General features: G+C 37.4%; 1 protein-coding gene across 4 annotated transcripts in view; it reads right to left on the bottom strand.

The window, feature by feature from the left end:
* SLC6A15 (solute carrier family 6 member 15) overlaps nucleotides 1–27,231 on the bottom strand; it is a 44,130-nt gene extending 16,899 nt beyond the window's left edge. The window contains exons 1-5 of one of the 4 annotated variants that reach the window (XM_032346865.1): nucleotides 26,924–27,231; nucleotides 7,679–8,151; nucleotides 2,469–2,626; nucleotides 1,979–2,105; nucleotides 450–631 (exon numbers count right to left, since the gene is read on the bottom strand). In XM_032346865.1, coding sequence (XP_032202756.1) covers nucleotides 450–631; nucleotides 1,979–2,105; nucleotides 2,469–2,626; nucleotides 7,679–7,967 — 756 coding nt within the window. In that variant the 5' untranslated portion in view covers nucleotides 7,968–8,151; nucleotides 26,924–27,231. Of the gene's footprint in view, nucleotides 1–449; nucleotides 632–1,978; nucleotides 2,106–2,468; nucleotides 2,627–7,678; nucleotides 8,152–26,251; nucleotides 26,494–26,519; nucleotides 26,869–26,923 lie in introns of those variants that run through there. The other 3 variants (XM_032346862.1, XM_032346864.1, XM_032346863.1) reach the window with 3 other exon arrangements.
* Between the last annotated feature and the right edge of the window lie 483 nt (nucleotides 27,232–27,714).

Below are 27,714 nucleotides of genomic sequence, written 5' to 3'. Positions count from 1 at the left end.
TGGCCTCAGACCCAGCTCTGCCACTTCAGGACCCAGCAGGGCTGCACCCTAGGTCTGAGACTCTCATCTCCTGGTCTGTAGGACTTGCTCTCCTGCTATTTGTGTCTCACCTTCATCACCAGTGAACTGAAACACGGGTGTCAACGGAATGAACAGCAAAAATACAAATCTTCTAGGTATTGACATAAAATTTCAAAAAATTTCTTTGATGAAATAAGGAAAGATTATGAGTGACTTTAGCTTTCACTATAAAACACGTCTTTATGTTCTTTCTTTTCATTTGAACACATTTTTTAAAGCACCACTTCTCACCGATTATTATTGAACTCCCTAGAATGACATGGTCCTTGTAGCTTGTCCACAGACATTTCTAGGGGAGCCTGAGGCAGGCACCATACACAGGAGTGGTGATTAGCAGAAGCAGGAGGGGCTCTGTCTAGCATACTAACTTTGCCAGAAGACTGAATGCCTCTGATCATAGCCAAGCAAACCACAACCCAGGCAGCCAGCAAGCAGACGGTCATCTTCCAGTTTAAGCCTCCACTTTCAGAAATGGAACTGGAAATATTCAGGGCTTCCCTGTACCAGTAATAGGTGGTGGCAGAACTTTTTTCACATTCCGGCTCGACAACTGTAGAAAGATATTACAATCATTTCAGAGGAGGAAGAGTAATGGCATTTTTCTTCTCCCCAGTAAGCCTGTAAATCAGTCCTTAACATTTCCTAGGAAAGTACTATTATTCTAGAGATGCATTTAAATTCACAGTGAAAACTCAATTGAGCAAAGTTGTCAAAAATCCACAGACATGTATTCTTGCTGGTGGTTTTTATTACACATTTCTGAAATAGGAATGTGTAAGCTTTTTTTTTTAATCAAAGTAAGTGAAGCACATCAGGTTTATAGCCCCTTTCATGCCCAGAATTATTAGACTGACTTCCTGTGACAGAGCTGTCAAGTATGTAGCTGCTGGTCATTACGTGACTCATGAAATGAAGCTAGTCTAAAGTGGTATGTGCTATAAATACAAACTGCGAAGAAAATTTCAGAGACTTAGTCCAAGAAAAATAATGTAAATGAGTACATCGATAATTTTTATATTAACTATTTATTGAAATGTTAATATTTTAAGAAAAACATTTCCCCTACTTCTTACTTGTTTCAATGTGGCTACTAGTAAATTTTAGACTATATATGTGAGTTGCATTCCAAATTTACCGGACATCACTACTATAGGGAATTGTCATTTATTTTAAATGATTTTTAAGGATTTAAAAATAAATGATGGGAAAACTATGAAACAATGGAACTAAAGGCATAAAAACAATTACTTCAATCCAAATTCTTTTTGTCCTATTTTCTACGTTATTTTTATTTATTTATCTCCTCTATGATTACTTGCAGGTCTTTAAAAAAAAAAAGAAAAGAAAAAACTTGTGTTACTGAAATATAGTTGACATAGAATGTTATATTCATTTCAGGTGTACAATATAGTGATTCCACAGTTCTGTACGTGACGTTATACTCGCCACAATAAGTATAGTTACAACCTGTCACCATACAATTATTGCAGTATTACTATCTTCCTTATGCTGTACTTTGCATCTCCATGACTTACTTATTTTATAACTGAAAGTTATATTTATTTTAACCAAAATTTAAGGCATCAAGAAAGATGTACAAAATAAAAACTGTCAAAATTAGCAACTGAAGGGTTATGATATTTGACCCTAATGTCACACGGCATGATAAAATAACTTAGGAAGAGCTAGTAAAAATTAGATGGTGTTATCAGTCTTCACTCTAAGTATGCCAATCCTAAAAGTGAGAAAAGCTTGTTATGACAATTTTGGAAAGATTTTTTGACCTTATTTTTTTTTTCCCACCTTATTTTTAAAAAAGAGAAAAAAAAACCCTCAAAATCTCATCAGCAACTTTATGATCATTCTATACCAAAACACTACAAGATACAGGTCTTACAAGTGTTTGAAGCATTTTTCACCAAAGGACATTGATCCCAAGGAAGAGGTTGCTGAAAAGACTGAGAAAAATAAAACAGACTCCAGCCAATGATGACATTGTAGTAGAGAGCCACAAAAAAGCACACCTGCAAAACAAAATAGTGAGATGACGTTACACCTCCCATGCCCCTTCCTTTGGAACAAGAATGAAATGCATAAAACCCCATTTAACCTATTAAAAATCCTCCTCATTTCATTTTTATTTGGGACACCTTATTTTTTCTAAATAGATGTCCATGTTAGATCTTAAGAACATGCATTATCAAGATGAACTGTGTTAGTATTTACAGCTTGGTTAGAGTATTAGCACAAACTCCAATGGTGTTTTTTAAAAACCTGATTAAAGAGTTGAATGGAAATATACACTCAAAAGGTTTCATTTAAATGCAAACCACACAATTATAAACCCTGTAAAAGTTATATGGCATGTACCATACTAGGAAACTTACTACACAACTTGCAAATCCAATGCCACCCAGTTTAGGGCTTATGTAATTCCACACACCAATGCTTCCTCGCCGAATTCTTTGACCCACAGAGAGTTCCAGGAAAAAAAGGGGAATACCTATTACCAGTAGCAGTATTAAATATGGCAAAAGATATGCACCTACAGAGACAAGAACAAATAAAATAGATGACATTTTCAACAGTCACAGTAGAGAATACACTAATTTTGAATATTTCATAAAATATTTGAACTTCTATATAGTATAATTACAAAAGACTCTAAAGAAAATGCAACTACACCATTTTAACCTTTCTAGTATTTGAAACCTGAATGTGACTGCTACATAGAGTTTCTTTTAATAAATAACTATAATAAAAATGAAAATATAGGGGAGCCTGGGTGGTTCAGTGGGTTAAAGCCTCTGCCTTCAGCTCAGGTCATGATCCCAAGGTCCTAGGATCCAGCCCCACATGAGACCCTCTGCTCAGTGGAGAGCCTCTTTCTCTTCCTCTCTCTCTGCCTGCCTCTCTGCCTACTTGTGATCTCTGTCAAATTAATAAATAAATATTTTTTAAAGTGAAAATATAAAGTTTTAATTTCATTTTATTGAAAGGGTAAAACAACTTCATATTCCATTTAAAAAAAACTGATTCCTTAAAATTAATTATTTTCTCAAGTAGGTTCCACAAATTCCTGGAATTCTCACTCACACAATGCTCATGAAGTCATTTATTAAATATTATTCAAACTCAACTAAACATGCATTCCAAACTAGATAAATTAGAATGAATGAGATTTTATAGTATTAAAGTTTACTTTTTCCCCTAAATAACAATAGGGGAGGAAAAAATGGCTGCCTAGATTGAAAAAGAAAAAAAAAAAAGGAAAAGGAAAAAGAATTTCTACCTCAGACAAATGTAATTTTTTTCCTATATACACTTCATTTAAAAAATAAGTTTCAGGGGCGCCTGGGTGAGTCAGTGGGTTAAAGCCTCTGCCTTCGGCTCAGGTTATGATCCCAGGGTCCTAAGATCAAGTCCTGCATCGGGCTCTCCGCTCAGCAAGGAGTCTGCTTTCTCCTCTCTCTGTCTCTGCCTGCCTCTCTGCCTACTTGTCTGTCAAATAAATAAATAAAATCTAAAAAAATAAATAATATGTTTCAGAATTTTTTTTTTTTTTAAGAGAGACAGAGAGCATGTTTGCATTCTGAGGGGTGCTGAGGGGTTGGGAGGGCAGAGGGAGAAGAGAGTCTTAAGCAGAATCCATGCCCAGTGTGGAACCTGTCACATGGCTGGATCTCACAACCCTGAGATCATGACCTGAGCCACAATCAAGAGTCAGAAGCTTAACAAACCAAGCTACCCAGGCACCCCAAAAGGAATTTTTTAATTTTTGAAAATTCTGTGAAGGGGCAGTGAGGCTGAGTGAGGCACTAAATATTTAATAACTATTGTAAAATACATGTGCAAATATATATATATCCATGTAGTAAGGTTTCCATACTTAAGAAAATTATCTTATAGCCAAATCTCAAATTAAGACATATGACTAATGATTTTAAAGTGGTTTGACAATGTTAATATTAGGCTCTCTTAACTGATAAAGTTAAATGTGAAATGTATCAATTCCTACATAAAAATACATATGCAAATTGTTCATTAAGTAACCACTAAAATGGACTTCCTACATTCAGATTTCTTATCTGGAGCTTTGTCCAACCAGAGACTGTCAAGTCAGTCATGAAACTGATGGTGTCAATGCCCTTTTCAAATAAGAGGCCATTATTGTATTTTCCTATTTTATTTTATTTTATTTTATATTATTTTATTTTATTTTATTTTATTTTATTTTATTTTATTTTATTTTTTAAAGATTTTATTTATTTATTTGATGAGGAAAACCATATCAAGAGAGGGAACACAGGCAGGGGGAGTGAGACAGGGAGAAACAAAACTTCCCGCTGAGCAGAGAGCCTGAAGTGGGGCTCCATCCCAGGATCTCAGGATTATGACCTGAGCTGAAGGCAGATGTCCAATGACTAAGCCACCCGGGTGCCCCTATTTTTCCATTTTAAAAAAGTGTTTAATGGTATTGAATAGATTTTGGAAGCTATTCAAATTTTTCTGGTAGCTATTATGTTAAAGAAGTAAACTTTTCTTTTTTCAAGGTATTTATCTCCGTTTCTCTATATAGCTCTGAAATAATGACCACATAACAAGAATTTCCCTAATATAGTGGTCCACAGAAAATCTCTACTTTCTTATGACTGATTTGCAGTCCTTTGGACTTGAGTTGATTCTACAGATGGGTATGTAATGTAAAGCATGGATGCATGAACTCATAAAACAGAATGATAAAATACCTAACTCTAAAAAGATTAGGAACGTTGGTGCTAATGATCTGAAAATGTTTCCCAAAGGACTGAAAGTGCATACAGGCACCTAATCCTAGAATGTGAATGAATTTACGTATGTGTAAATAACTAGAGACAGAATGAATTAAAACGGAATTCACTGGGAATCTTTCCTCAGTTATATGTGCATGGCATGCTGTTAGATGCTTAGCTTTCTCTTCTAACTCAAATTACTGTTAGCCCCCATATTAAAAATAGTCATCATTAAATAATTTAACTAAATAAAAACATCATAACTGAGATATAACTGAGCATTTACTACTTGCCACTCATACAAGGATGTTAACATGTATTTACAAGAATCCAGTGGGGTAAGTACCATTATTATCACTTTACAGGTGTGGGAACTAAACCGGAAGAAGTAAGTTAACTTGTAAAAGGTCACATGGTTAGTGTTGGGAAGAGCCAGGCTTCAAGGCCAAATTGAATTCAAAACTTGGGCTGGTGGCTTCTATATTACACTACTTATTAAGTTTAACCATTGTACTTTTAAGTTTAATATCTTCGGACAAATCAACTCATGCTTGGTCTATCACTTCTTTTTTTTTTTTTTTTTACTTTAAGAAAGAGAGTGTGAGCCGGGGGGAGGGGTAGAGGGAGACGCAGACCAAGCTGAGGAGGGATCCCGAGGTGGGACTCGATCCTAGGACCCTGGGATCATGACCTGAGCTGAAGGCAGACACCCAACAGACTGAACCACCCAGGCGCCTGGGTCTACCACTTTTTAGTTGTATTACTCATGAAGTGCCTCAAGTGACAAATGAGATTCAAGTTAGTCTGAGGCTATTTGACTAAACAGCCAGAAAACACTACTCAAATACCTGGAAGGCTCAATGCTAAACTGCATGTTGTGTACAGACTTTTGTTCCCTGACACCATTTTGAAACAATAAATTCCACTGGCATCTTATAACATCACTGTCTAGTATTTGTGATTAAAAGGGAGGAAACAATAGTAGGAAGAACATTTTGACTCTACATATGAAAATGAGGAGGAGCAATTTTTGTTAAAGACTAATTCCTAAATATGAAATCCTTTGAGTTCTCCCTAGACAAAAATGGTATTAAATGGAAGGCAAGGTGACTTCAGCCAAGACAGTCTTCTTCCTTAACAGTCTGGCCAGTAAGGCTCATGAGGTAAAAGGCTTAAAAATCAGAATTCATCTTCTGCTAGTCTTGGCAAATGGGCTGGCCCCTGAGAAACAAAAGCAGGGTAGTATGTAGCTGCTTATAGCTGATTTGATAAATAATTCATATGTAGTGTTAATGACTAGCAAGGAGCTTCCAGCGTAGGGGAGGGATGCGTAGTGTATCACAGACTTCCTGTATTGATTTTTACCTCTCAGACTGATACATCAAACAGGCAACTTTTTCCAAACCTGCTGTTTTGTGCCTAATTGAATAAACTAAACAAGATCTTTAACATATTTTGTCATCAGAAGACCTCAACTTTTTATCTCATACTCTAAAAAGAATTTTCACGTATGATTATACTTATTTCATTTGATTTGTACATCAGATATAAAACCATATCTTTGGCCAGTCAACAAAACTATCACAAACTGGAATCAAATACCAAAATATTCTTTCTACCCTTTGTGTGCTAAAATGTAGTTAATATAATACTTAATTTTTGACCACATTTATTTTAATAGTTTCCAATAAAACTATTATTTTAAGAGTTTCCATTTAATAGTTTCCTATATATAAGTAACAAAGTTCAACCCAAATGTTAGTTAATATTATTTGACTTTGGTGTACTATAGAGCCTGTGTCCTACCTGAACAATCCATTCCTTTGTAGATGCTTTTTTCCTGATATTTAAGATAATTTTTGCTAAATAACTGTTACTAGTTATATGCAAAAATCCAAAAAACTAGAATGTTATGTATGGGAGATATTTTTGTTTAAGATTAAGGGCTTCCTGGGTGGCTCAGTGGGTTAAGCATCTGCCTTTGGCACAGGTCGTAATCCCAGTTCTGGGATGGAGCCTCCGCATGGATTTGGGCTCCCTGCTCTGTGGGGAGTCTGTTTCTCCCTCTCTCTCAGCCCCACCCCCTCGTTCTCTCCTGCTTTTTCTCTCTCCCTCAAATAAATAAAATCTTTAAAACAAATGAAATTAAGGATGCTAACTTCTTTGAAGTTTTCTTTGAAACTAAGCATTGTCCCCAAATACTGCAGCATTAGAAATAAAATATATATTATATCTAAGGATGAAGAATGTCTGCCATTACATTAATTATCTGGTTAAATCCCTTCTCCTGGGATCTACAAAGTTCTGGTCAGCACTTCAATACCACAATTATTCTAAATTATATGCAATTTTGTTTTTGAAAAGTGAAATAATTTAAAATTCAGAGTTAATAAATTGTGGAGAGAACACTCTTTCTGACTTATTTCACCAGTACTGTCTTATACCGGAAACTTTGGGTTTTTTGCCAAAGAGAATAACTGACAGGCACAAGGGATGCCTCTAACATTTTTGTTAGAAAGGTCAGTAATTTAGCAATGTTTAATAGCATCCACAGAAAAAATCTGAGAATGTATTCCCCTCAAGCAATCTTTGAGTATTCATAACAAGCCATCTGCTCCTACGGAAACCTAATCCGAAAACACAACTGAGCTCACTTCCAACAAAGGAATCTCCCTGGCTTTACAGTGGAATCCGTGGCTTCTGAAATAATGAGGCTGCAGAAACAACACGAGCGATTCAAGACAGTCAATTGCAATTTATTCAGTAATGTATCACTCTTAACAACAGAAACCAAAAACAAAAACAAAAACAACCCCCAAACTTACCGCCTCCATTCTTCTGACATAGGTATGGGAATCGCCACACATTTCCTAAACCTACAGAAAATCCAACTTGGGCCAAGATGTACTGTAGCTTACTGTTCCAAGCCGGCCTTTCATCCTCGACTTCGGACTCTTCTTCAGCATCTATATCTTTCTCTTCTTGAACATCAACAATTAGTTCACTCTTCTTAAAAGCATCATCAGCTGAGTCTTCATTGGAAAGAAGGTCTTTAACAGACTCAATAACTTCATCGTCTAATTCTCTTTTTACCACCTTGCTATTCTTCGGCATTGGAAAGTCTGGGTAGAACAATTTTTGTTTTAAATTTCCTGATGGTAAATGTGTTAATTCTTTTTTGAAATATGTTAATTGATATGAATAAAAGATGGAGAGGAGTATCAAATAAATCCTTGGCTCAAGGTGACAGAGTCTTAATGGATCCTGGATCCTTGTATGTCCAATATCTTATGGGTACCTGTAAAATTTTAAGTTGAAAAACAATAATATTTAATGAGGAAAAACACTTAAAATACTGAAAACTCTTTATTATTAATTTTTATGACAAAAACTCTTTCTACAGAGTATAACAACATCTGATCGTCCTTTGCCCTTCAGAGCTTGATATGACCAGAAGTGTAAACAGTATGAAGTACACATGTGCTTCAGACACACTTTCTTTTAACTATGTCTTCCTTCTTGCACAAGTCTAATTTGATCTCAGGTATATTCTAATGCCTAACAGATGCTATTTGTTAGTAATTAAAATTTTCTGACTTTTTTTTCTTAGTTCTTCCTTTTTACCTCTGACTACAACATATCCCGCATTTATTCCTTCTAGAATTTTATATACAATTGCATGCCATCCTGTAAATCTGTCTTACACAGAATCTCTTCTGTCCACATATTCATCATTCACTCACTTGATATTATTTGTAAGATGGATAAAATTCAGAGATATAAACAGTAATGCATCATATGTGATCAGCTTTAAAGGAGCTTATCTCTACTGGAGAGAAAGGCACTCCCCAAATAACTACATCACATTTCATAATTTATATGACCCAACATCATTAGAATGCGAGAGAACAGGAAGGGTGGATAAAAGCGGCATTACTGTTGGGCAGGGATGGAGTGGGCCCCACCAAACATAAATACCAAAAACAGAAGCAGGACCGTTATTATTTGTATTATTCTCTCACATGGCCCTGAAAAACCCACTGCACCACTTCGGCATTTTTCCCTTTCTTTATATCTTTGTATGTTATATCCCATATCCTTTTCTCTGTTCAAATACAGACCAAGTAAGGGTATGTATAGAGTATGTCTACAAACCAGTGACATTGTCTATTTTAAAAAGTGTTAAAACATATGAATTTTTCTCTTCAAAGCTGGCTTGGGTGCTTTAGAAATAATATCCTAAGAATTCTGTCACTTATTGCTAGAAAAAAATAGAATTCTTTGATAGAACTGTGTTAGATTTATTTTCAAAGTCAGAGAAATAGCCCATCATACTTTAATTCACAATCTTAATGAACAAGACAGGGTGCTGATTAACTCAATGCAAAAGAAAAAAGGAATTCATTAACTTGACCATGTAGCTTATTTGCTGCTGTTAGGCTTGGAGGTGTTTAGTTGTTTCCGAATTAAAATACATACCCTAAGAGGAAACCTTCATTTTGGATTTGGTGAAGATTAAGAGGTAGGCTGTAAAGGAAATTCTGAAAAAACAGCACTGCAAAATTTTTAAATAATAGACCCATCTCTAGAATAATGTAAGAACTTCTCACAGTGACTACTGTGAATAGATCACCAAGTTTTTGATGTGGAAATAGTTTCAAGAGGTTAGGGATTATGTCTGTTTAGTTTGCTTTCTTTTCCTGAGAGCTTGGTAAATATTAGTTGAGTAAATGAGTAAATACAACTATTGAAAGACTGAAATAAGCTAACTTACCAAATAATTTTTACTGTAAGAAAACAATCTGGCATATAGGAAACTGTAATTTGTGAGACATGAATTATGTAAAGATCCACACTTATTCAATTATCTAAAGATAAGCTGTTGGCACAGTAATTTAACAGATACATAGATAAGAGCATTGGCTTTAATCTGACAAACTTGGAGCTGAGTCCTAGTTCTTCTATTTATCAGTTGCATAACTTCTGGTAGTTAAGTTATATCATTCTAAACCTTAGTTTCCTCAATAAGCTAAGGTTATTAGCTATTCTTTTTGCTTTTTCCATACAAATAGAAAGGTAAGGAATGTATCAAAGTTTAGACATGCTTTTACAGTAAAAATACCCACCATTTCATAAAGAAAAAAATTAAGACGGTTACTCATGAGCCTCCCGCAAATCATCTCATAAACTACAGTATTTCTTCTATAAATGTCTAGTCTTTGCAGAAAAAAAACAAAAAAAAAAATTGAAATGAAAAATAACAACTGTGGACACTGCAGAATGTTTTATTACATTTTTAATGAATAATCATACAATTGTACGTATAATATCTTTTGGCAAAGTTTACATTTAAAAGTTCCTTTCTTAAAAAAAAAAAAAAAGTTCCTTTCTATCAGATTGGGGTGCCTGGATAGCACAGCTGATTAAGTGTCCAACTCTTGGTTTCAGCTCAGGTCATGATCTCAGGGTCATAAGATCAAGCCCCATGTGGGGCTCTGAGCTCTAGGCACAGAGTCTGCTTAAAACTCCCTCTAGCCCTCCCCCGCCACCCTGCACTCATGCTCTCTCTCTCTCAAATCAATAAATAAATCCTAAAAAAAAAAAAACCAAAAAAACACAACTTTCTACCAAATTATCCAGATTTTGTATTTTCCACAAAAAAGTCCCAAATGTAAACAAAATTTAAATACAATGGTACAAATGCCTGAAATATACCTAGTATATAAAACATATCTATATATACATATTATATAATGTAATAATCCTAGGTAACATTTATAAAATGAAACATATTTAAAAAGATGGCTAAATATCTTGTTGCATTTATTTAGAGCTGTCTTCTTAACTAGGCCATAAACTCTGCCTGGAAAAGGACTTTATTTCACTCATTTCACATTTTCAAGGTTTAAAGTTGTTGTCATATGAATGAACCTCAAAAGTAGGACAGAATAATATTGTATGATATCTACAAGTATTCTGCACTATTACCTGTTTGGTTGTTTGGGGATTTTTTTTTTTTTATCCTAGGTCAGAGACCTTCTTTTCAGAGGCCACATAAAGCCAAAAGTAAAGTAACTTGTAAAAAGTTAGTATACAAGACAACAGTTTGGAAACCCAATTAATTTCACATCTTCAAGACCCAACTTTTCTAAAAGATAACATTTTTTTTTATGATGCCAAATGCTTTCTTGAAGGACTTAGTTCATAAAAGTAGACTATACGATAAATAGCAAGGTTGACCACTGCCAAAAACATATTAATCATTGCTACATTTGAGAAAAGAAGAAATGAAGCAGAAATGTCCAGAAAACAAGCAAGGTGGAAGGTCATACAACATCAGTACTCTACAGGTCACAGGCAGTAGGATAATCAGTTTCAAGTTAACTGCACAGCCAAGTTAGCACACACCATCCCTGCAACAGAAGTTAAGCTATCATCCACTGCACTTCATCTGCACCTAGGAGTTGCATCAGCAGTCGACATCATGACCTGGAAAGGGCCTCCTGTCTACCCCTGAGCAATAGACAGTCAAGATCAAGGGTGAAAAAATTATTACTTATGGGTTAAATACAACCTATTATGTGATTTTATAAATAGAATTCCATTGGAACATAGCCATGCCCACACATTTACATATTTCTATAGCTAATTTTGTGCTGCAACAGCAGAGTCACTTTGTACAAACTGCAAAGCCTAAAATATTTACTGACTGTATTGAAAAAAATTTGACAACCAACGCTCCAGAGAATATATCTGAACTGAAGATGTGGAGTCCCTCAGATCACTTCATCTAAGCTCCATTTTCATGGCACTAATTTCTTTATCAAACAGTATGACAAGATAAAACTCTCCTCATTTAATGATAATTACTAAGAATGACAAGGTTCTATAGAACCAGGGAGATGGGAGTGGTTATAGCTGAAAGGGGAAGAAACAGAAGCAAAAGACAAATGTAGAAAATAGCTTTAGAGTTTCAAACAGGTTACTTATTTAAGAAAACTCAGATACAGGTGCCTGAGTGGCTCAGTGGGTTAAAGCCTCTGCCTTCGGCTCAGGTCATGATCCCAGAGTCCTGGGAGCCCCACATCAGGCTATCTGCTCAGCAGGGAGTCTGCGTCCCTTCCTCTCTCTCTGCCTGCCTCTCTGTCTACTTGTGATCTCTGTCAAATAAATAAATAAAATCTTTAAAAAAAAAAAAGAAAGAAAAAAAAACTCAGATACAATAAAATCAAGATTTTTTTTAAAAAGTGTCCCTTTAAAAAATAACTCAAAGAAAAGATATAAAAGATGATTGGGAAGAAAAAAGTTAGGTGGATATATACAGAATACAGATAAGAAATGGGAAAATTCAGTATAGGAATAAAAGGCACATTAGAAACAAAGTCTGCTACAAGTACATCCATAGACATAGAGAACAGACTTCAGGAAACTTCTCAAAAAGAATGAAAAGAGTCAAATATCTTAAAGGAATTCAGAGAAAAAGCTAATGGAAATAGAAGTCAGATAAAGGTGATCCAACAAACTTAGAATTGGATTTTACAAATCCATTGAGAAACTAAATTTATATCTATACTTTTGGCTTTATGCAGCCTCTGAAAGGAAAGCAAGAAAATAGAATTAATATGACACAAAATTCTGAAAGATAAATTAACAGAAGTTTTGCCTAGATTCATATTTTCAAATAATAATAATACAGAAGGGTGAATACTGAAAAATACTGGGCTAAATATTCTTAGGGATTTCAAGCAGAAGTAGAAAGGGGAAATAAAAGGACTTCTCAAGATGTTTAATAACCTCCAAAAAAAACTAGAAGGAAAAAATACTCGATCTCCATTTTTTTTTTTTAATTTTACTTACATATTTGACAGAAAGAGACACAGCAAGAGCAAGAACACAAGCAGGGGGAGTGGAAGAGGAAGAATCAGGTTTCCCGCTGAGCTGGGATCCTGATGTGAGGCTCTATCCCAGGGTCCTGGGATCATGATCTGAGCTGAAGGCAGATGCTTAATGACTGAGCCACCCAGGTGCCCCCTCACTCTCCAATTTTTATACTCACTTATTTTGTATTCCAATTATAAATGCCACAGGCAAATAATCTTGTCTGTGAGAAATCCGACGATCCCTTTGAGGAGGGAGAGGAAAGGTTACATGATCGGGAAATGTGGCTAACCAAGAGAGACAACAAAGTACAGACGTCAGTAAGACAGAAGTCATGTTAAAGGATAAAAGTGAACATTAATTTAAACAGGAAATAAGCTTTAAAATCTAAATGAATTATGTTTAAGGGGAAAAATATAAGTCAAAAAAGGAAATAACTAACAAAATCAGGAATTGAAATGGGAGAAGATAGAAATAAAAGTATGAGAATATCCTCATCTTTCATATGAGGAAGCAATTTAGGATACTGTCTAAATATAAAACTCATAGTCAAAAAGGGGATAATGACCCCAACCTCTTCACATTTTCGTATAATCTTTCTTACTTACTTTTTATGAGATCTTATAGAAATTTATATTTATTGCTGGGAAGAGACATGTATTGATGCCACACACTCTATCTAGTTTCTAGAAACAGACTGAGTTCGAATCCTAGCTTGCTCTATCACTTATGGTTTTATGACCTTGGCTAAGTTACTTTGTTATCTAATAATAAAGTGCTTAGATAAATGCCAAAACATTGACAGAACTCAATATATGCCTTCTTTTGTTATTTAGAATTATTATCACTCTTATAGTTGTACACTATTACAACTGGTTTATTGCAAATTATTAAGGATAATGTAGGTCTAGAGCCAATGTTATATGTTTAAATTGTTTTAACATCACTTTTTTTCCTAATGCTAATTTTCTTTTGCTGCATAACAATTTACCTCAAAACTTAGTGGCTTAACAAATGTTTTATTTGCTTATGATTCTGTGGGTTTGCAATTTGAACTAGGCTTAGGCGATCAGTTGTTTTGCTGGTCTTGACTCAAGTCTCTTCTTCCCTACAGTCATCTGTCAACTCAGCTGGGTAAGGATGGGCTAGGATGGTCTTACTCACATTCTGGCAGGAGGCAGCCTACCAGCCAGAGCACTTTTATTCTCCTATATGTAGTCTCTGCAAATGCTAGCTTCAACTTGTTGACATTATAAGCTCAAGAGTTCCAACCCTACCCAAAGGAAGTAAGCCCAAGATGCAAATGCTAGTAAAGCCTCAGTGTAACATTTGCTAATGTTTCAGTGGCCAAAGCAAGTCACAGCTAAGTCCAGACTGATTTGAGTGGGTAAACTCTACCTTTTGATGGTAGAAGCAACAAAGTCAAATTGCAAAAGGTGTACATAGAGAGAAAAGAAAAATACAGCCAATATTTTGAAATTTTGAAAATATTTTTTGAAAATAATCTTCTACACTTGTCCAGTTAGAATTCCCCTCTCTGGGGCACCTGGGTGGCTCAGTGGGTTAAGCCGCTGCCTTCAGCTCAGGTCATGATCTCAGGGTCCTGGGATCGAGTCCCGCATCGGGCTCTCTGCTCAGCAGGGAGCCTGCTTCCTTCTCTCTCTCTCTCTGCCTGCCTCTCAGTGTACTTGTAATTTCTCTCTGTCAAATAAATAAATAAAATCTTTAAAAAAAAAAAAAAAAAAGAATTCCCCTCTCTGGATTCTGAATCTTGGGGACAGGAACAAAGAGATCAAAAGGTTGGCATCTCACTCAATTCCAAAGGCATTATGCCCAGGCTATAACTACTACTGTAGTCATGGATTCTGGTTCTTAGTTTTAAGAACTGCTTTCATTCTTGTCCTTTCCATCTCATTGCCAAGCACCCCATTGTTCTTTCGAGCCTCTGAGCCTTGCCAATATTTCTTCTTTTTTTAAATTTTATCTTATTTTTTATTTTATTTTATTTTTCCTCTCAGCCAGCATCAGTTTCTACAGCTTTCAAACAAAGCACCCTAAATTATACACCCTATTATAAATTTACAACAATTGGTGTCCTTACACTCATTTACTGTGTAAGGACTTATATAAAAAATGTTGGGAACAAACATTACCTTACTTAATTTAGACTTATATTTACATTTTTCTCATTCTCCCATTTTTGTATTGCTTTAATTATCTTCATATGCAACTTTTCAGAAAAAAATCTATTTTAAAGCACTTGAAACTAGATTCAAAACATTTTTAAATCAACATAATAAATTTCTAACTCAGTGTTTCTCAATCCTAACCATTTTTAATGGTCTTTTTCTTTTTTGAGACATTTTCCTTGCCTTTCCACATAAATTTTGTTGTCAGCTTAATTTCTTTTTTTAATTCTTAATTTTTTAAATTTTATTTATTTGTAAGAGAAAAAGAGAGAGAGAGTGTGTAAGCATGAGCAGGGGGAGGGGCAGAGGGAGAAGCAGACTGCCCACTGAATGGGTAGTCCCATGTGGGGCTTGATCCCAGGATCCCAGGATCATGACTTAAGCTGAAGGCAGATGCTTAACCAACAGTGTCCCTAGTTTGTTCATTTCTACCCCAAATAACCCAGGCCTGTTAGAATTTTAACTGGGATTACATTGGTTCTATAATCCCATTTGGGGAACACTGACATCTTCAAATTTTGAGCTTTCCATTCTGTGAACTTGGTATCTTCTTTAAACTATCTGTGGGAAAAGTTGATTTTTAATACAAGCTTCCCATCCTGCAATAGTGCTAATTCAAGTTGATGTTGTTTTAGGACACACAGTATGTCAAAGGTAAATAAAGATAGTTTAAGATTTCTCTAATTGTTTATCTTTAATTTCTTTTTCTTGACTTACCACACTGGCTTGGACATCTACTAAAATTTTGAACAGAAGTGTTAATTAAGAACAGACATCTTAATCTATGCAGCAGTGCTAATGGGAAAGTATTCAATATTTTACTGAGGACAATGTTAATTATGGGGTTTTTTTCATAGATGCATTTTGTCAGTTTAGGAAAGTTTCTTTTTATTCCTAGTTCAGTGAGGGTCTTTTTTTTTTTTTTAATCCTGATTAACTGTTGAATTCTGACACATGATTTCCTACTGCCTACCTTTATTAAGATAATCATGTAGCTTCTTTTTTTTTTAAGATTTTATTTATTTATTTGACAGATTAAGAGAGAGAGCACAAGCAAGGGGAGCAGCAGAGGGAGAGGGAAAAGCCGGTTCCCCGCTGAGCAAGGACTCGATCCCAGGACCCTGGGATCAGAACCAGAGCTGAAAGCAGTGGCTTAACCATCTGAGCCACCCAGGTACCCCATTAATCATGTAACTTCTTAATCTACACTGGTTTTGTATCTTAGACCAATCTTTCATTATGAGATAAACATCACTGGTCAAGATGTATTACCTTTTTAATATATTACTAAAATCAATTTGCTAGTGTTTTGGTAAGGATTTTTTCAACTATATTCATAGGAATATGGGCATATAATTTTTTTCTTGTATTTCACTTCTCTGGTTGTGGTAGACTCATAAATATAATTTTTAAATGGTCTCTCGTTTATTTTCTGAGAAAATACATGTAGAATTAGTTTTATTTCTTCCTTAAATGTTTGGCAGCACTCACCAATAAAGCCATCTGGACCTGGAGTTTTCTTTCAGAGAATACGTTTAATTAAAAATTCAATTTATTACAAACATTCAATTTGTTTCAAGGAATTTATCCATTTCATTTAAATTGTCAAATTTGTAGAAAGTGATTAGTAATATTCTGTAGGGCTTTTTTTTTAATCATGTTAGAATTTGTAGTCATACCACATTTTTTATTCCTGATACTGACAATAGGTGTTTTCTCTGCCTTTGTCTTTGTCTTGCTAATATTTTCACTATGTAACTAACTCAAAATATTATGCAATTCTTACTCTTTCAAGACGTTTTAGGTCTTAAACTATTGTTACAACCTCTTCTGAAACTGTATTAAATTCTAATTAACATTTCCAGTGAAAATATGCAAAGACCTAAAATAACAGGTAGGCACTTGCATCTCAGAGACATGTCTGCACTGGCTAATTACTGGCACTTGCCAAAAGTTTAATATTTTATAATAAAGAATTAGAACAGGAAATTACCTCCTTAACCTGGACAATTACAAATTTTACTGATAAAATTTTCTTTAAATATTAACTAATTATGAACAGTGAATCTGAACTTCATTGTGGATTCAAATGAAATACATTTTTCTAATTCTTATATATAGGGTAAAAAGTAAAGGCTATCTGAATAACAACAAAATGTTAAACCATATTGCAACACCCAAGAAAAAAATGACATATCTTGAGAAGTTTTTAGTTATGGAATAATTCCAAGAGGAAAAAGATAAGGGATTCTATAACACCCTGCAATAATGATCTTGACAAACAGCACAAAAAACCCAACAATATAGAGTTCAACCTAAACATTTCTTCTGCAAATTATATCCCCTTTACATAAAATGTTTGCACTGTGAGAAAAAAATAACAAAAATCACAGAGCCAATCAAAAGGAGAGAAACATTTTTGGGGATGCCTGGGTGGCTCAGTGGGTTAAATCCTCTGCCTTTGGCTCAGGTCATGATCCCAGGGTCCTGGGATCAAGCCCCACATTGGGCTCTCTGCTCAGCGGGGAGCCTGCTTCCTCCTTTCCCTCTCTGCCTGCCTCTCTGCCTACTTATGATCTCTGTCTGTCAAATAAATAAATAAATAATCTTTAAAAAAATTTTTTAAAAAAGGAAACTTTTTTTTTACAAATGACAACAAAGTCACAACTTACACTTTTATGTATTTTGCCCAAAAAGGTGGACTACAACATACTTATGAGGATGGCTAAAACTAAAAACAAACTTTAAAAAGTAAAGACACCAAAAGTTGGTGAGGATGCAAAGACACTAGATCAATCATATATTGCTGATAGAAATATCCAGGACAGCCAGTCTAAAAAAACAGCTGGCAGTTCCTTTTAGCACTAATAATCGAGGTAGCACATAGACCACCAATTTGCACTCTTAGACATATACCCCAGAAAAATAAAGACTTATTTTCAAGCTGGAACTTGCACATAAATGTTCACATCAATTTTACTTACAAGAGCCCCCAACTAAATGTCCTTCAGTGGGTGAATGATGAAACAACTAGTGGTAGTTTATATCCATACTGTGACTTATCAGCACTAGAAAAGAATTACTGACACATGCAATAACTTGGATGAACCTCAAGGAAATGATGCTGCATGGGGAAAAAAGCCAATTTCAAAAGGATACACATTGCATAATTCCATTTATATAACATTCGTGAAATAAAAAAATGATGGAGATGCACCACAGAACAATGGTTGCTAGGAGCGAGGATAGGGAAAGGCAGGTGGGTGTGCTAAAAAGGACAAGGGAATCTTGTGAGATGGTACAGGTTAGTATCTTCATTATGGTGAAGGGTTACAGGAAGCTACACATTTGATAAAACTACAAAGAACTACACACATACACACACACACATGGAGAGAAAACGAGTGCATAATCTGAAAAAAACTATGGATTACACCAATAGCAATATGCTGGTATTGATATTGTATTGATACTCTACGCAAAATTATAAAATGAGAGAAGCTAGGTGAAGGCTGAACAGGACCTCCCTTTGTACATTCCTAAGAGCCTGTAATTATCTGAACATCATAAAGTAATTTCCATAAAGTGAAATGTATCTTTTGCTGACTTCTATGAACCACGGACAGATTTTAAGTCTTAATAAAGCATTTCAGTAAGTCTTTTAAACATTTTTAAAACAGACAAAAATTATTTTAAATACTTAAAATTCTGTTAATACATTGAGAACACTTCAGATTTAGATGCTGTATTCATTTCCTAAGAATTCTGTAACAAATTGCCTCAAATTTAGTAGCTTCAAGTGGCATAAATGAATTCTTTCAAGGCTCTGGAAACCAGAGATACAAAAGATACAAAATAACTTTTAATAAACCAAAGTCAAGGTGTGGGCAGGTCCCTCCCTCAGGAGGACCAAGGGGACAGTTTGTCCCTTGCTTTTTCTAGCTTCTGGAGGCCGCCAGCATTCCCTTACTAATAGCCACATCCTTCCCATCTCCATCTCCACACTCACACTGCTGCCTCCTCCTCTCTGGGTGTCTGATCTCCCTTTGACTCTTTCATATAAGGACACTGTGATGGCATATAGGTACCATCTGAATATACCAGGATAATCTCTTCATTAGAGGATTATGTCTACCAAGACTCTTTTTCCAAACAAGATAACATTTACAAGTACCAAGAACTAGTAGGTAGAAACATTTTAGGAGCTACTTTAGCAGACTAGAGGCATATAATATTATATTGCATTTGTTTATATATTTGTATTATCACGTCAGGAAAAAAGAAATTCGAACCAATTAACATGTTTAACAATTCCACCCAATGAGGTACATGTCTGCTACTCCTCCCATTAGGAAGTGGAATCTATTTCCTCTTCTCTTAATTCTGGGCTGTACTTGAGCTTGAATTTGAATTATGGGAGTATGGGACACTGCCTTGACCAGTAGATGGCAGAAGTGACACTGCAAGTTCCAAGGTTAGGCCTCGAGAAGCCTGGCAGTTCCTGCTTTCACTCTTCTGGAATCCAGACACTATAAGTAAAAGTCCATCTGCCCTGCTGGAAAAAGAGAGAGCGCCTTATTGACTGAAGCCCTAGGCACAAGAACAAAGGCACTGACATTCTAGTGCCAGTCCAGCTGCTAACACATACTAACTGGAACAGATGAGGTATCTAGCTGAGCCCAGCCAACATGAAGAATAATAAGAAATCATAATTTATTATTGTTTTAAATCATTACAATATCAGAAAGGCAACAGAGGGTAAAGGGGCTCAATAAGCCATTGTTTTGAACCTACTGAAAAAAACACAGTGGCAGGGAGGATTTGGTACACAGCAATAGATAACTGAAACATTTGCCAAAAGGGATACAAATTGAATATTCATTGAATTTAACTGTAAGTCTTTACTGAAATTTAAAGTATCATCCAAGGAATTGTGCATAATAAGGCTAGACCTGTGTAAAAATCGTGTAGTTTAGATTTTTAAATCCATGCAGTGATTCTTCTTCTAGCCATAAGGTAAATACTAACTTTGAGAGACACATTTAGTTATTCTTTTTTAAAGCCCCATGTGGTCAGTTTTATATTTAAGGCATTTGTATATCAGAAATGCAACAGGGACTATCACAACAAAACCTACAGACATCAAAATGATCATACAGACAAACAGCAAAACATTCTACACACATAAATTACCAACTTAGATAAAATGGACAAGTTCCTCGAAAACACAAACTACCTCAACTTACCCCAAATCAGATCATGTAATAGCTCTATATCTGTCAAGTAAGTTAAATGAATATTATTTAAAATTCTCACAAAAGAAATCTCTAGGCCTAGCCAGTTCCACTAGGGAATCCTATTAAACATTTAAAGAAGAATTAACACCAGCTCTGCATAACCTCTTCTAGGCAATAGAAGATAATGCGGCTCTGCACATTCATTTTCTTAAGCTAGTATTACTCTGATACTCCGAAGCAGTACTAGGAAGAAAAACAATACAAAAAATTATAAACCTATATTCCTCATAAATACAGACACAAAATTCCTCAAAACAGTATCAGAAAAGAGAACTCAGCAAAATATAATAAGAATTATATACCATGACCAAATGGGCTTTATTCTAGGTATACAAAGCTGGTTCAGTATTCAAAATCAATAATGTAATATACCATAACAGGCTAAGGGGAAAAAAATCACGACTATATTGATTGTTATAGAAAAGACATTTTGACAAAATTCAATATCCATTTGTAATTTAAATATGTTCCCAAAAAAACCAACTAGGAATAAAAGGAAACCTTCTCAATTTTACAAAAATCATCTGCAAAAAACATACAGTTGGTATACTTACCAATGAAAGACTGAAGACTGTGTTATCTTTGCAGAAGGATAGATACACAGATCAATAGACAGAAGAGAGTACTCATAAATAGACCCACAAAAATACACCCAACTGATTTTTGACAAAGGTACAAATGTAATTTCAATGGAGAAAGAAGGACAGCCCTTTTGACAAATGGTTCTGGAATATTCTAGGCAAAAATATAACCTCAACCTAAATCTCACATCTTATACAACAGTTAACTCAAACTGGATCATGCACTTACACGTAAGGCATAAAACTATAAAACTTCCAAAAATAAACCATTGGAGACAATCTTTGAGATCCAGAGCAAGTTCTTAGCTACAACATCAAAAGCAAAATTTAGTAAACTGAACTTCAAAATTAAAAACTTTTGCTTTGTGAAAGAACCTATTAAGAGGGTAAAAGAATAAGCTGAAGACTGGAAGAAAAACATTTGTAGACCACGAATCTGGGGAAAGGCAGGTATTTAGGATCTATAAAAACTCATAAAACTCAACAATTAAAAATAATTTTAAGATGAATAAAAAATAAACTGGGACATTTCACTGAATATGATGTCTGGATGGCCAATGAGCACATGAAATAAAGTTCAACATTATTAGCCATTAAGGAAATGCTAATTAAAACTACAATGAGACGTCACTGCATACCTCTCAAAGTGGTTAAAACATAGTGACAACAAAACTCTGGCAAGGACAGAGAGAAACCTGATTATTCACACATTGCTGGTGATAATGCAAAAAGGTACAGTAGTCTGGAAAACTAAACATCCATCTACCATATAACCTAGCAATTATACTCCTGGGCATTTATCCTGGAGAAATGAGAATTTATGTTCCATAAAACATGAAAATGAGTATCCATAGCAGCTTTATTCATAATAACCCTAAACTGGAAATGACCCAGGTGTCATTCAGTGGGTGAATAGTTAAACCAACTTTGGTAAATCCATACCATGGAGTAGTACTCAAAAATAAAAATAAACATACTACTGATATACCAACTAACTTGGAAGAATTTGTAGACAATTATGCTGAGTGGAAAAAGCCAATTACAAAACGTTGCATACTATAAGATTCCATTTTGGTAACATTCTTGAAATGCAAAATAATAAGTATGAAGAGCAGAGTGACATGGTTATGGTTCTAAAGGGCAAGACAGGGATCCTTACAGTGACACAGGAACTCTTCTGTAACTTGACTTTATCAATGTCAATACTCTGATTATGAAGCTGTCATACAGTTTTGCAAGATGTTACATTATCAGGAAACCGTATGACGAGCACACAGAAGCTCCCTGTGTTATTTCTTAACGATTACATGTGAATCTATAGCCATCCCAAAATAGATTTTTTTTTTTAAAACCCCAGTCAACTCACTAAAAAATTTATTGTAGTTTTATGCTGGTGCAACTGGCTAAATTTAGTGAATCCAGTAAATCTCATCTGCTGCACTAATATAATTTTATTACTAAGATTGTTGAAAGCAGAAGCTTTCTTGTAAATTCAGGAACAATGGAAATCTTGGAGCCAAAATACCCATCGACTTTTATACCTTATTCACTCTACAGCATCTGATGCCTGGATACTCCCAAGGATATTTGCTTCCCAAGGATATTGTCTTCACTTTAGAATATATTTTAATGTATACTTTGAATAAATAGTACAGTAATAGAGTATTAAAAGGCATAGAGTGAAAAGTATCTTTCCACTCTGTCCCTCAGCATATCAATCAGTCCCACCCCTACTTCCCTGTAAGTCACCAAAGTCCTCCACTGGAATTGGTGTGTGTAAATTCAAGCTATTATGTGTTTTCTCCCCACCGTGCTGTGTGTTTTTGCCCCACCCACCCAACCTGTTTCTTTTTACACAACTGTCACTACATGCATAATTCCGCTTCTTGGTTTTTCACTTCAAAAGCCTTCAAAAGCTTTTGCTCTCAATATAATTGTTTGGTTTTTGTTTTGCTTTTTGTTTGTTCTGTTTTGTCTTAATTGTATGACAGACCATGGTATGAGTATATATTTAGGTCATTTCTGATAATCTGCCTCAATTAGTCCAAGCAACTTGACTCTGTATATCTGGCATTTGCAGATCTGTAGAATAAATTCCTAGAAGTGGAACTACCTGATCAAAGGTTATATGCTTCTAGAATTTTGGTAAATACTGCCAAGTGACCCTTTATAAACGTTGTCCCAACTTGTACTACAACAAGCCATATATGAGAGTGCCTGTTTCCCTCTGTCCTCTTCAATATAGTGAGTAATGTTTTGATCTTTGCCAATCTGATAGGTGAAAAGGGTCCCAGTATAAGCATTTGATTTAAAGATAACAATCAATGAATCCTTTGTGAAAGGATACCTTAGTGCATTAATCACAAGGAAATAAAGTGACCTTCAAGACTGAAATCAGTCTTCTATATCAAGCGACATTGTGTATTTAAAACTGTCTTGTAGGGCGCCTGGGTGGTTCAGTGGGTTGAGCCGCTGCCTTCTGCTCAGGTCATGATCTCAGGGTCCTAGGATTGAGTCCCGCATCAGGCTCTCCGCTCAGCAGGAAGTCTGCTTCCCTTCCTCTCTCTGCCTGCCTCTCTGCCTACTTGTGATCTCTCTCTGTCAAATAAATAAATAAAATCTTTAAAAAATAAAAATAAAGGGGCGCCTGAGTGGTTCAGTGGGTTAAGCCGCTGCCTTCGGCTCAGGTCATGATCTCAGGGTCCTGGGATCGAGTCCCACATCCGGCTCTCTGCTCAGCAGGGAGCCTGCTTCCCTTCCCCTTTCTCTGTGATCTCTTCCCTTCCTCTTTCCTACTGTGATCTCTCTCTGTCAAATAAATAAATAAAATCTTTAAAAAAAAATAAAAATAAAAATAAAACTGTCTTGTAGCCCAGTGTCTAGGGCTTATTGACAGAGAAATATGAGAAAATCATAATTGGTCAAAGTAAATATTTAAGTAGATAAATTCATAAAAATTTTACTTAATACATTCAGAAGAGTAGTTAGGGCTTATTTTAAGTTATAAGGGAAATTGGAAAAAAATATAAAGATTCCTCCTGCCATGTTTTTGTGCATCAGACTATGCCCATGGAATTTTGTTCAGAAACTATTTTAATATTACTCTGCATAGGGGCACCTGGGTGGCTCAGATATTTAAAGGTCTGCCCTCAACTCAGGTCATGACCCTGGGGTCCTGATATCCGGGTCCCTGCTCAGCGGGGAGCCTGCTTCTCCCTCTCCCCACCCTCCACTCATTTTATCTCTATCTCTCAAATAAATAAAATCTTAAAAAAAATTACTCTGCATAGAACATATAAACATATCCTATCATGCCTATGTATGTAATAACAGTAAAATTTTCAGAGCTTTTAATAACCAGCAAGGTCTCTTTCAGGTCTATCATTCTAAGTCAATGATATTTTTACTACCTAAGTAATAACCCCAGAGTTCAAAAGAATGCAAATTTCTTACCTATTCATACACCAGCTTTATTTTATGACAGGACAGCATATTTTCTAACATGCACACAGCAAAATCTGAACTCTGATCACTGAGTAAATTAATGATTATAAACATAAGTGGAATGCCTGAGTGGCTCAGTGGGTTAAAGCCTCTGCCTTCGGCTCAAGTCATGATTTCAGGGTCCTGAGATTGAGCCCCATATCGGGCTCTCTGCTCAGCGGAGAGCCTGCTTCCTCCTCTCTCCCTGCCTGCCTCTCTGACTACTTGTAATCTCCATCAAATAAATAAATAAAATCTTAAAAAAAAATAACCGAAGTTTAGGTTTTAGAAGTTATTCTAACTTATTTTACTTATTAAGTTAATAACTGACAAGTAAGGCATTTCATTTGATTATTGGTATCTCAAATAGCTATTAGCCAATTAAATTTTTCTACTATTTGCTATGGCTTGAATGTTTGTGACCACCACTCCAAATTCATATGTTAAAATTCAAACCCTAAGATGGTATTAGGAGAGGGGCCTTCTGGAGTAACAACAGTAACCCCAGGAAGCTAACTAGCCCCTTCCAATATGTGAGGACACATTGAAAGGCACCATCTAACATCTAAGAATCAGGAAGCAGGCTTTCACCAGACAACAAATCTTCTTGTATGTTGAATTTCTCAGCCTCCAAAATACTGAGAAATAAATTTTCTTTTTTTTATAAAGCACCCAATTTATGGTATTTTGCTACAGCAGCTTGAACAGAGCAAGAAAGTACTTATTATTTACGTTATTATTTGGATGACAGAGCAATTACTTTCTAGAAACATGTACAAATATCTTTCTTGATGCAATTAAAATATTATATCTTGAGTTAGCATATATTGGGAGTATAAAATAATTCTTGAATCAAGAATACCGCATGCAATCAGAAAAAAAAAAAAACACCTTGTCAACATACAGAGATTATCGTCCTTTCAAAATAGTGTTAATTCCTGCTTTCCTGTAAAAAGAACGCATTAAAGTGTTTTGCTTGGCAGAAAATGGTCAATGAATTCAGTAATATATTTTACTCTCATAAATCAACGTGGATCATTGATCATGTGGATACAGAGGGTACGCACACAAAAATAAAAATATGACTCTCATCATTGAATACTCTGAATTTAATCAGATAAAAACTCTTCAAGGACAATTCAGTCCGTCATCAAGTACTTATTAAGAACCTATTACACAAGTCAAACCTAGGCGCCAAAGAAGTAAGGAGGTTTGTATCTCAGCCTCGTTCTTGTGGACATGAAGCTGGGTGGGGTAAGATGCTCTATGAGGTTGCTTGGTCAGAGAATACTTCAATACTAGCAAACACATTGCTCTCGGTATCCCGGGAAAGCCAGCAGGCCATGACAGGTATAAAACAGCTTTAAAAACTAGGTGATGAGGCGCTTAAACCCAGTGCATATTCTTCAGTCCTCCCGTGTTTCTGGGTAGTGAACCACACAAATGGTGCAGACCAAGTAAGGCTGCGTCTACCTTTAAGACCTGGAAGAGCACGGCCAGACGGGGAGAAACGGACGCAGCCTCATTTGCATAAGCACCCAAACACTGCTGACGTCGCCGCGCCCGAGTGCGGACCCCGCCCCGTCTTACTCCAGCCTTTCCCTCGGAAGGAAGAAGATGGAAAGAGGGGAGCGAGCGAGACACGAGAGAGCGCGAGCCTAGGGGCGTCCCTCTCCAACGCGCGGCCAACGCCGCTCCTGGTCTTAACCGAAAAGAATTCCCGCTCCCGCGGCCTCTGCGACTGGGTGGGTCACACCTGTCCCCGGGAAGTCTCAGCCGGGCGTTTCGATTCGTTCGTGATTTATAAGGCTGGGATGCCTGCGTGCTAGGATGTGAAAGCCTCTCCCTTTATTCAGAATCATCCTCTGCCCAGGCCACGCACAGACAAGCCGAGTGAATGGTGCAGAAAACGATCTGAGTTTCCAATGCCTCCCATCCTCTCCTTAAAATCCCCCGCATCACCCTCTCACCGGCACACTCTCATATTCCTGGATGCGCAGGAACACACAGGTTGTGCTTTCCTCCGTAGCCACGTGCCTCGTGCGCGGAAAGGCCCACTTACGGACCTTTTATCGCAGGGTTCCTCGGGCAAAAGGGAACGGGGGTCACGTGAAAACACACAGCCTCCGGTAGTCGCCCTCGGCAGTGGCAAAAGCGACGAGAAGCGAATGAGGAATGAGACTGGCTCCTCTCCCCGCCCCACCGCCCACCCGCGCGGGGGATCGGCTTCCAACTCACCTAGAACCTCGCAAGCGCCTCGCTCCGTCCCGACCCTACCAACTTTCCTCTCGGACTCGCCCCAGTCGGACCCCACCCGTCCAGCCAGCCCTGACTGGACTTGGAAATGACTAGTCTCTCGGGGATGCTGTAGGCGAGTTCCACGACGAGAAGGAAGGATGGCGGCACGTTTCGACCCATGTGCTTCCCCCTACCCGCCACCTACCCCCCCATTGTGCACAGGTGCAGGACCCAGCCTGGAGGGTCGCCCGCCCGGCCCAAGTTCACCCTCAGAAGCTTCGGAGCTGCCCCCCTCCCCTCATCCCAGGACCCAGCCTGAGTCCTTCCCGGGATGCATCCATCAAGTCCGCTCGCGTTCCCGTCCCCCCCCGCTCCAGGGTGGCTAACGGTGAGCCCCGCCCTACCTAAAACCGTGCCCTTAGCAGCAGGAACGTGTCAGTAGCGTTCGCGTGTCTCCACCGGGCACCTCTTGGTTCTTCCACGTCCCAACAGGAGCAGCAGTGGCCAAAGGTGGCTGCGACGGAGGCCGCGGAGGAGCTGTTCAGAGAGCAGCAGCTGCTTGCCAAGGGCGGGCCCTGGGGCTGGGCAAGAGGGGGTCGCTGCCCTGCGAGCTGCCTGCGAGGGACTCCCGAGCGCCTGTGTGTCGGCCAGGGAAAGAGCACGAGATCCAGGCGCGCGGGTGCGTGCGCGCGGGTGTGTGTGAGGGTGTGAGCGAGGGTGTGACGGAGGCGCCCACGTGCCCGGCCCGCCCGCGCTGCGGCCGCCGACCGGCTGCGGGGGAGAGGGGGAGGCTGCGGGCGCCGCGGGGGAAGGGAGCCAGGTCGCCCGGCTGGGCGCCGCACCTCCCCGCCCCACCGCTCCTTGACGCAGAGGCCGCTGCGGCTGCCCAGCCGCGTCCTCCCTGCGCTCCGGGATGGGCCCGCCGGGGCGGTGTGGACCGGGCAAGTCCGCTCCGAAGCAAAAACCAAACGGCTACCCCTGACATCCCAGCCTCCTTGAACCCACCCGGCGCAGAGGACAGGCACCAGTTGCCCGCCCGGCGCCTTTGTCTCGGCGAGGATAACAAAACGGTCCTGCCTCGCATCCCCTAATACTCTCCGAGAGTCCGTGACGGGACAAGAAGTGGGTGGGTGACCCAAAGAACCCTTTTCCCTAGCTGTCTCTCAAGCCGGCCATTTACATCTCTTGCAAAAGA

The sequence above is a fragment of the Mustela erminea genome, chromosome 6, assembly GCF_009829155.1.
Source record: "Mustela erminea isolate mMusErm1 chromosome 6, mMusErm1.Pri, whole genome shotgun sequence".
Classification (NCBI taxonomy): domain Eukaryota; kingdom Metazoa; phylum Chordata; class Mammalia; order Carnivora; family Mustelidae; genus Mustela; species Mustela erminea.
Note: the sequence above shows the minus strand (reverse complement) of the source record. Positions and strands in the feature narration are given on the sequence as shown.